This window comes from Limulus polyphemus, unplaced genomic scaffold (assembly GCF_000517525.1).
Source record: "Limulus polyphemus unplaced genomic scaffold, Limulus_polyphemus-2.1.2 Scaffold2529, whole genome shotgun sequence".
NCBI lineage: Eukaryota > Metazoa > Arthropoda > Merostomata > Xiphosura > Limulidae > Limulus > Limulus polyphemus.
The window spans coordinates 58,153-69,428 of NW_013668139.1; the positions used below are offsets into that span (position 1 = coordinate 58,153).

At 31.4% G+C, this 11,276-nt stretch overlaps 1 protein-coding gene across 3 annotated transcripts in view; it reads right to left on the reverse strand.

Annotated features, from left to right (window-relative positions):
- Positions 1-1,801: 1,801 nt before the first annotated feature.
- LOC106467212 (ras-related protein Rab-5C-like) overlaps positions 1,802-11,276 on the reverse strand; it is a 13,672-nt gene continuing 4,197 nt past the window's right edge. For all 3 annotated transcript variants that reach the window (XM_013927538.2, XM_013927537.2, XM_022395346.1), the window contains exons 2-6: positions 10,357-10,525; positions 8,862-9,013; positions 7,000-7,122; positions 5,399-5,492; positions 1,802-2,739 (exon numbers count right to left, since the gene is read on the reverse strand). In XM_013927538.2, coding sequence (XP_013782992.1) covers positions 2,627-2,739; positions 5,399-5,492; positions 7,000-7,122; positions 8,862-9,013; positions 10,357-10,519 — 645 coding nt within the window. In that variant the 5' untranslated portion in view covers positions 10,520-10,525 and the 3' untranslated portion in view covers positions 1,802-2,626. The remainder of the gene's footprint in view (positions 2,740-5,398; positions 5,493-6,999; positions 7,123-8,861; positions 9,014-10,356; positions 10,526-11,276) is intronic.

An 11,276-nucleotide genomic window follows, 5' to 3' on the forward strand; every position in this document is an offset into this window, starting at 1 on the left:
CTCAATCGAGTCAGAATTATAACAATTAACTTCACAGACAGAAAGTGTAACACGCTAATAACTACTCTATCATTTTTAGAAACCTCCAAGTACATCCCTACAATTGTGAAAAGTAACCAGTTATTTGCCTTGACTTTAGAGGCGACTAAAAAGAACAAAATCAAGTTTCGCTTAATTTACACGGTATTGTATATTTACCTACTATTAGCGAGTAAAGAAGTTCAATGACACCGGTTAAAATTTGTTTTGAATTTCGCGCAGAGCTACACGAGGGCTATCTGCAATAGCCGTCCCTAATTTAGCAGTGAACGAATAGTGGGATTGACCGTCATATTATAAAGCCCCAACTGCTGAATGGGCGAGCATGTTTGGTGGGACGGGGATTCGAACCCGCGACCCTCAGATTGCGAGTCAAGATACCTGGCCAGACTCGTTAAATCATTAAGGTGGACGTATTCATTTACTTACAACACCAAAAAAATCCGAGCTTAGTATTATAAATGAAGCATAATAAGAAAACTTACAGGAATAAAACTGAAATGTTGAATTAAATGAGCCAAAAGATGAGATTGAAAAACGAAGTATGGGGCTAACAACACATATCGTGTTTGAAATGTTTTCAATAATACTGAGTACTTACACGACATTTAAACAGGATTAAGTGAGAACTTGGTTTAATTATAGCTGCTGAAGGAAATCAAGTTTAACGAGGCAATTAAAATAAAAGGGGATTTACATTAGAGCACGTAAATAAGTAGGCCTGCTAATTAGCATTCGTAACTTGGTTAAAGAAATTAAATTAGCATTATAATGGCACTGTTGGCGTGTGTGCCATAGGTCTCAATGGTTTGATAGTATTATTATTATATAGTTTGATTATGTGCTGTTACAACACTTAAAGACCACGAGATTTTTGTAAATTCTACATTGCTTTTTTTATTTTTCGGTAAATAAGCCCAATTAAAAATTTTGTTGGCAGTTACTACCTTTTATTTAGCTATTTTGTTAGTAATTTATTTTTCCCTACCTATACGCTCCACAGTGGTATGTCTGCGGACTTACAACGCTAAAAATTGTGTTTCGATACCCGGGGTGGGCAGAGCACAGATAGCCCATTGCGCAGCTTTGTGCTTAACTTTAAACAAACAAACCTACCTATACTGTATAATATGTCTTTACTATGCAACAGCCATAACTGTTGTGTGATTGTCTGGCTAACTAATGTACTTTTTTTTTAATATCTGAAACATTGTAGCTGTTTTCTAACTCAGTACTGAATTAGGCTTTAATTATTTCTTGTAAAGGCGTTATTGTAATACGTTGATATGGTAAAAAGAGTCCTCGCGAAATACCCGGGTTCTTTAAGAGGTTGGGTGAATAGTTTTTACCTTTGTACAAACGTAAGGACCGAGACTATTTGTTTAGCACCGATTAGAAGTCAATGATTCCAGCAGTTTAGAAGAAGGGGTTTGAGTGAAATACCCGGGTTTCCCCAAGGGGTGGGGTGAAAATTTTGACTCTTGTGCAAACCTCCAGACCTGAGACGATTCGTTTGGTACCACTTAGAAGTCGGTGCGACCAGCGGTTTAGAAGTCACGTGACACACAGATAAACACAGAATCTTATTAATATAGATAACGAATATTACTATAGAAAAAAAAACTTAGGTCTGAGTACACAGAATATGAAATACTTCATCACCAGTACATCAACAAAATCCTTTTTTTGAATTAAAACGTTTAAAATATGAGAGAAACGCCGATTTCTTGTTACTTATTAAAATTTGACAACTACTACTGAATATATTCATACAAACAAATACAATGGATTTCTTTATTCACTGATTCAATATATGAAACTTTTATGTACAGCTTGAAACATCTTACATTAACATAATACAGACAAAAGCTTTTGCCACACGATATTTAACTTTGAATGGCAACTACAGTGAGCTTTGAAATGGTTAAAACGTCATTGATGAGTGATTCATCCAAAAGCCTTATACTTTATTCTTAGATGTCTCTATAAGACAGCCATCAAAGAATTTTAGATTGAAAGTTACTCCAGAATTACAAAAAAAAAAAAAAAAGCTGACACTAACCAAAAGAAACTATGGAAATGGTTATCTTAAAATATTTTTAAATTTTATGTTCAATATCATTAAAAAAATTTTCCTTAAGTAATGAAAACCTTTAATTGGAAATGTCCTTAGTTTATAAACGAGTTGGAAAACTTAATCTAACAAATATTCGTAGTGAAAGATGTGAAACTCGCACTAAATTGAACAATGAATTTAATTACTCCATATTCTCTTACTTCAAAACATTGATAAATGACCTATTATAAAAAAAAAGTTAATGAAACAAGTACTTCATAAAGATTTGCTAAGTAGTTTTACAGCATACATAATTCATGTGGTTTTTACCCATCTAAAATACATTCAAATGGTCTTATTCAATTGTTCTATATAAGAACTATACATCATCAAGTGAAAAGAATGGATATTTCTTTATATATATATATACATTACATGGTACACATGCAGCTGTTGTACATTAGCACTAAGTGCTGTGAAGAAAAAAAAATGTCCAGACAATTCCCAAATCGACAAAATTACACTGAATACTCATTTGCAACAAGTAGAAACGGGCTTCTGATTTTCACTTAAGTCCACACCGCGTCGTCCTTGACCACTGGCTCCACCCCCAGTTGACTGGTCATTCTTAGGAAGTTTTTTTGCTAAAGGACAAATAAAATAAAAAATTATATATTTATAATGATTTTTCATAAATATCTATTTTTATATGCTGTTTCAAATCATCACTTTTATAATAGACTTTCAGACATTCCTTCTACATGAAGAGTATTTACAATTCTACTTACAACTGTTAATCAATGAGGAAATTATATCTACAGTCAAATGCGTGAACAGAGAAACCAAAACACAAATAACATGGTCTGTTGACCTAAAGGGAGCTTGGCGTACTTCCAAAACGCCCCACTCTATCTCAAATTCCTAGATTATGTGCTGATGAGCTAATGTGTTGTAAGAGACAATGCCAACAATGTGACAATTACTTCAAAGGAAATACCGTAACCATCCCATACCACTCATGAATTTATATTGCAATTAATATTATAAAGATGAAGGTAGACTTAGTAATCAAGTTGCAATGCAAAGATATTGTAAAGCGAGTCCACTTTCTGTACGCACTGTTTAGTGACATCCAGAAGACAAAGAAAAGATAAAATATCTCTCTAAAAGTAAGTACAGAAACATGTTTGGGTTCCGCAGTGTTTTGTTTTACAGTCAAATTAGTTTGTTTGACAGGCTCTAGCAATATCAGGGGAAGTCATGCTCACCACAAAGAGTAATCAAGACCCAAGTTTGGGTGTGAAACAAAAAATTGATCAGGTTTTTGGACCATTTCACTAAATGGATCACAATTACCGAATCAGATATCTCAAAAATTGGTTTTGTTCCGCATATTTTCAATGATGTTGAGAAGTACTTGTGAATCAGATATCTCAAAAATTGGTTTTGTTCTGCATATTTTCAATGATGTTGAGAAGTACTTGAATGGTAGCAAATCCGCAATGACCACAAGAATTATACGAAATTTGCATTTTACTTGATTCACATGGCTGCAAACATTCTGGATCTTGTATACATGGGAAACTCTCTCTCTCTCCAATGAAAGTGTTGATAGAATATTGTACTTACAGAAGGTCACAGAACCTATGCTTGATGATCAGGAGAAAGAGGTACTGTCTGATTTGAATTGGTATAGAAGCAAGAATTCTTACAGAGAGAGTATGAATTTGTAACCTTACATCATGATTAATATTTTGAAAGAATTATTAATCAACAAATAACAAGTACTGTGTCAGTTTTATAAGCTATACTAGCATAAAAGCCTGTCAAAAATGATGGGAAACCATTGTTGAATGATTAACGAGCATTATACAATTTAACTTTTGTCTGTACCCCCAAAATGCACCTACTCTTCACTTATTTCATCATTCTTGAAGTAATTCTTTAATCCTCATATTTTTAGTAAAAACTACACAGAAAAATGAAATGTTATCATAAAAAAAGTAGTGTGAACTCTGAAAGAAACTTAACTAGCACTCTTGAGCCTTTTCACTGTATTCTAGGTCAGAAAGCAGAAAATATAGTGTGGACATTCCAACAAAAATTTTCAACTCTTTAGACTGTACATAGGATAAAAGGTATTTGGTCCTAACAAATGTTTATTTTTCTTTATGTTTTAAGGCCAAGTAGATAATATACGTGTTAAAATACCAAAATAATATTTATTAATTAACATTTATTCACCACTTAAGACTTTTTAAACACCAACACAAATTCTCAACTCTTTCAAGTGTACAACTGATAAAAGATATTTGGTAGTAATAAAGTTTTAACAAACCTTTCTAACAAATCAACATGAATATTGAGCATTCAACATAAACACCATAGCTGGCCTAAGAACAATCAGGTGATAGCTTTGTTGCTAAGTGACGACTTATATTCTTGAGCATTACCAAATAAGGAGTGTGAAAGTATTCTCAACAGAGTGACAAGGGGAATAAGTTTTTCATAGCTAGAGATAAGACACCCACATCCAAACTAATATGGAAAAAAATACAATAAATGGGAGTTACAATACATTTATGTAACCCTTTACTGCAACAAGATTCCAGTTTTTAACCTTTCAGCCTCACCCAAATTTTTGAGCTGGTGTTCACGAAACGTATATTTAAGAGTAAAAAATCTTGCACAAAAACTTCAGTTAGAACATAAGAATTCAACATCAAACACAGATTTAAAGATAAGTGTTTCTCTGGTGTTTAAGTTAACATATTATAAAATATCAAATTTGTCATGTAAGAAAAAGAATGATAGTAGGATAATTTAATTTTTTCTTTAACTATTAGCACTACAAGCAAGTGTTCTACCAACTGAAATAGGGGTTAAACCTAATAATGTTTACTAGTAAGCCATTTTTTAGCAGCTATCAGAAGTGTAAAAACACCAAATAATTAAATTAAATATTGTTTTAATTCTATGACACACAAACATGCACACACATATATATATATTATTCTTATTAGCAGAAACCATACTGGTATACAGATATTGACAATTCACCGTAAAACACATAAATTTTTTGTGAAATCCAAACATTTTTTTTAAACTGAAAACTTTTTGAAGCTTTTTGAAAAATCAGTTTATTTACAACTTCAACTTAATATTTTTGTAAATTATTTAATTTGTTCATTTCAAATTAAAAGTAAGAGATATAAAATCTAGAAAACAACTTGCAGGGGATTCCTAAGAAAAAAACTTTCAGCTCTCAAAAGTAACAACTACATAGAACAAAAAAATACAAACCTATTGCCAAGAAAATATCATTAACATTCATGGCTGTTTTAGCTGATGTTTCCATGAAAAGCAGACCATTTTCTTCCGAGTAGCCTTGAGCATCCTGAAGTATATTATAAAACTTATATTTTTATCCAAATGTAAAACTACAGAAATATGTCAAACACTAGATAAACCAACTGAAGAAACTAAACCTATTATAACATATTATTGTACAATAACAATAAAACCACACATACCCATTCTTCGAAACTAACCACTTAACACCTTAACAGTTTTTCCGATCCAAATCAAAAAGGGATTACCATTATTGGGTAGAACCAACTGACTAGAAAGTAATTTTACTTACAAGTTTAGCTAAGTATATTAGGCTTAAGCAGATGCGTGTCAGATACTCTGAATTTCACAACACAAAACATCTAGAACCTTGTGGTAATTAATTTTGTATGTCAAAGTTGAATGTATTCTCTTTAGTTCATTATTACAAAGTCCTGTACTTAGCAAACAGTTCCAGTGTAATACCCACTTTCATTAATTTATACAACTCCTTGAGAGCATTTACATAAATCCCCTAAATGATGCTGTCAAAGTGGCTTTAAAAACTAATGTAAATTATCTTTTGTGAGGATGTTCTTCCCAAAATTAGAATACTCTTCCTGTTGAAAATAGCCTTACCGAAGGATGAATATGTTTTAATGAAATAATCAAGAACAACGATATTTAGTCAATGAAATGTGAGACCCAATGTTACTGATATTCTTCTTCTTGTTGTCTGGTTATGCATTTCCCTTCTCTGGTTTTAGGTCTTAAAGACTTGGGAGGGTCAAGTGAGTTCGACCTATTCCTCCAAATTGTCTGGTTAGGATCTTTACGTAAATAAAGTCAAATTTTTATACGTCAAACCTCATAAATGGAAAGACTATCTCAATTCTTCTAGTACACACCTGCGATGGTTTTATTGTCTTGAAATTTTTACATGTTCTACTGTAATTTCTGTACACTGAATCCGAAAAATGATATCCATTTTTCTCCATCACCTATAGATTTTTCACAAAACGTCATATTTATTATTACATAAGTGAATCATTTTCATTGAAATCGGATCACATTTTGTTATTCTTAAAATGTTGACAACCACTGGCTACAGATTTCTCTAAACCAATCACGACGTGAGAGACTTATTGATCATTCTAGAACTCAAGAGAAACACACATAATAATAACAAATGTTCGTTGTGGTAAACGAAATAATAATTTGACCTAAGTAAGAATTTATTTTTCTTCTTCCCAATTTGTAAAAAAAATCCTTACGTGATAGAAAAAAAAATTAATATTATTTTTGAAATCTGTGTAGCTGAAGTATGGGAAATCTGTTATTAAAACCAAAACAACTTTTATGAAGTTTAAATTTGCAAGTCTGTGTAATCTATCACTTCAAAATTGGTAACTAAACTCTGGCTGTAATTTTGTCTAAGTTTTCTTTCTTTTTACCATAATTCAATTTACTTTCAGCGTTTTCATAGTATGACCACACACATATGAAGAATTGATATTTTAAATTGAACAAGTTATTTCACAAAGTAATCATATAATAACTGATAAATGACTAACCTCGCATTCGACGGCTCTTTTGTTTGCCAAGTCTGCTTTGTTTCCAGCTAAAGCAATCACAATGTTTGGACTTGCTTGTCTTTGGAGTTCTTTCACCCATGACTTTGCTCTGCTAAAAGTATCCTGTGACAAACATAAGACAAAAAGTTTGAAATTCTGATTAATGTATAACATATTGTAATATAATAGTTAAATATAATTCTATGCTAAGTGTGTTGTTTACAGGAGAGACTTCAAAAGTATACTTGAAAACTTGTGGTAGCTTGCTACCTACGTAAGTATGCAAAAACTGCATGCCTCTTAAAAATAGGAGCACACGGGAATTTTAGCTAGAAGAAGATATAAGCTAACTAATCTACCCGTAAGAATAACAACCACCCCATATTTCTTGAATACTTTAAAACTCTTGACTCCAGAACAATGGATTATGAACTCTCTACTAAATAAAGATTTTCCATTTTGAATGATCACCCAAAACTAAATAATAACTTCAAATCCTACTTGTTGTCATTAATTTAATCAATTCCAGAGTCTCAGCATTTTTATTTGATTATTATCATTATTTTAAAGATGCAGTATTTATATTTATATTCAAGCCCTGTTTTATAATGTTTTCTCTTTACAATGTTATTAAACACATATATGTTTCACGTTTTATTGTATACTCCATTATAATGTTACCATTCAAATAGGTTCTTTCTAAACTTCTGATCATATAAAACTGCTTGCTTAATGTCTAATGTAGTTATGATATTGTGAACTAACTTCTTGATATTTTAATGCTGGTGATATAATTTGAACAAATCCCAAAACATCTGTAAGTAATTAAAGATGTTTCTTGGTGTTACAGTGCTTTTGATAATCATTATAAAACTTTGTTTTCCACCTGGTGAATGACTTACAAATCTTATATATGTATATGTGAGTGTGTATACACACAAATAAAGTCAGTTATAAAAAAAACACATTCATATATCAACTAGACAGTTAATAATGATCCTTATGCACATTACATTTCTATATTTGGCTGACCCTAATACATTACAATTATAAATGTTATGTTTTTAACGTGGAATAAAAAAACAATAGTAGCACAGTATTAAAATCAGTGGTATTTTGATGAACCATATTAAAAACAAACAGCAAAAAAGCAGTATCTTAAAGGTAATTAGCAAATCATAACACTATTCATAACATAACGTGTTACACAGTTTTAAACTTATGCTTTGTACCGAGACTGTCAGACAATCGGGTGAATTCACACCCTTCCTTTTTTTTTCCAATAAAGGCCCCCTTGGATATAAAAATTTTTTATTAATAGATGAAAAACATCAAAATCCAATGTAATCGAAAATACATAATATTATTGATGAATGAACCCCCTCCATATGAAATATTAATATAATAAATGAACTAAGATACATAATAATAGTCAGGGGTGGCACCTCTAATGAAGCCCTCTTTACTGACAGACCTAGCTTGGCTTACTAGCCATTGGTCACGCATCTAACCACAGTGATACCTGTTGTTTATGTTTACCTTGTCTGATTGAACTATGGTATAGCTTTAACTTAACATATTGCTTACTTATAACAAACAACAAAAGTAACCAGTGTTATGTAGGGTAAGATTGCTTTGATAATTAAAAAAAAGTACAACAAGTTAATAACCAGGACTTGATTAGATCATCACCCACAGTCATAGTGCCCACGTACTACTGTGGAAAATTTACGGTCAATAAAACAAATACAGGCTGTAAAGTGCTTCACATACAAACTTGTTTCGATATACTGGATGCAGTCAAAATATTGCATCTTGACACTTTCTGCCATTACTGTAAAATAAATAATTATTGTTCACACCTGATTTGTAATGTCATAGACCACAATAGCTGTTTGAGCTCCTCTGTAGTACATGGGAGCCAGACTATGATAACGTTCCTGTCCCGCTGTATCCCAAATTTCAAACTTTACTGTTGTGTCATCTAAGCATACTGTTTGTGTAAGGAAAGCAGCTGAAATAAAAAAAAAACACCACATAGTCATTTACATTAAATACTTAATAGTTCATTCCAGAAAGCTTCTATAAAAAAAGGAAAACCTACATAACCTATAAACCTACATTTTTTGAAAATGTATTTTGCTGAAAATCACTGTCAGAAAATTTTTAAAAAAGGCTGGTCGTAACTAAAATGTTTTTGCAAAATCGAGAAAATTGTACATTTTAATCATTTCTATCAAGCTCTTAGTAATCAGTGAAATTAAATCCTACATGAAGTAATGTAGAACAGATAAAAGAGCTACAAAACAATCTAGCAAAAAACAAAAATCATATATCATAAACACGTGTATAATATAAAATTCATGTAGGCAGTTTTTGATAACCAAAGACATTTTATCATTTAATACATAACTATATAAATAGAAACATGTATTCTTACTTAACATTAAATAGTACTAACTACTATATATTACAACAATGATAAACTTCATATTGCTTTGAATCTTATTTTATTTCACCATATAGTAACCCAGTATGTGAGTAATACCTAAGTTAACTTAGGCTACTATATGGTGAAGTAAAACGGACACAAAACCCCATAGATATTGTATACACCTAACCATTATAAGAGAGTTAATGATTAAATTAATAAATAATATTCTACGTTAAAATTGGTACACAATTAAAAATGTTTTTAATTGTGTACCAACTTTAACGTTGAATATTATTTATGATTTTAACTTTATACACAAGTGTCAAAAGACAATAATTAAGACCTAATGGTATTGCTGAGTCGAGCTGTGCTGAAGAGCCTTGAATAGGCGAAACTGCAGTCTACGGCAGAGGGTACAGCCAATCAAAGAATGCATCAGGCCACTACGTCACAGACTTTTTTTTTTTTCAATTTCACCTCTGGTGAAAAAAAAATCTGTAACATGTGTATACAATAATAAACTGTTATTTCTTTAATGTAACTTTCGTTAACAGTTTTCCTTAGAATGTTTAATGTATCTAGTTGCACTATTTCTGACTTCTGCACTTTTATTATAGGGATGTTATGCACTGTTAGATTAGTACATAAATTTAAACCTGATCTAAATCTCATGAGCTGAGAAGGCTGAAGGTTGATAGTATTGTTAATGTTGTGAATGCCCAATTGATACAACAATAAATTATCTTTATAAGTAAGAATGCATGAAATGTATATATAATTAGCCACACCCATTATCAGCTCATTATTTCATTTTGACCTAAGTGGTTAGCTCGCTTTGATTGGAAATAAATATTAATAAAAAATTCACTTGCTTTTAAAGAACACGACAAAATATTTGCATAAAATCTAATAAAAATACTTACCTCCAATTGTACTTTCTTGATATTCATGAAACTGTCCCTTGACAAATCTCAAAACTAAGCTGGATTTCCCTACAGCTGACTCTCCTAAAAGAACTAGCTTGAACTGACATATCTTTCCCTGTGCAGCTCCATTTGGTCGTTGTGTTCCACCTCGACCTGCCATTGGAGACTAGAATTTTTTTCCTCTTTTAGATATCTTTGAGGTAACAGCATTTTTACACTATATATATTCTTATATATACTTCTTCAGAGCTAAGCCTATGCAACTTGACTAATAATTATATTTGTACATATAAAAGTAAAGACCAATAGTATGATGATATTTTTAGTGAAGTTTTTGTATTTATGCATAAATACTATAATAACAAATGATATGCTTGTTTCCCAGTGTAATATCCTTTTAAATTTCATTCATTTTCATATGCATTTAATGTCATGTTACTTGCTATGTTTTCATTTAACCTGCCGGGAGGACAAAATTTCACCACTGAATTAAACTGAAATTATAGAAAATAAACTCGAATCATTCTTCCGCACATTTAAAAAACTTCAAACTTTACTGTTGTATCATCTAAGCATACTGCCTTTATTAAGGAAAACAGCTGAAATAAAAAACAACAACATTAATTTACCTTAAGTATATGTATTGTTACAACAGCGGAAGTTACGCGATGCTTGGAGCATGCGCGCTGGAGTTTCTAGAAGGATCGTGACTTATCAGGAATCTCATGAATATCCCAGTATTTGCTAGATGCCCTCTTTTTTAGTATATAAGCCGGAGATAGATTGAAGATTGAGATAACTGAGTCAAACGAGCAGTAGGCACTGTAAGTAAAGTGTGTGAATTATAGCATGTTTATTAAAGTAGTTAAGTTAAAGTGACTGCAGAAATTCTGTGTATTACAAAGTTGTATCGAGAA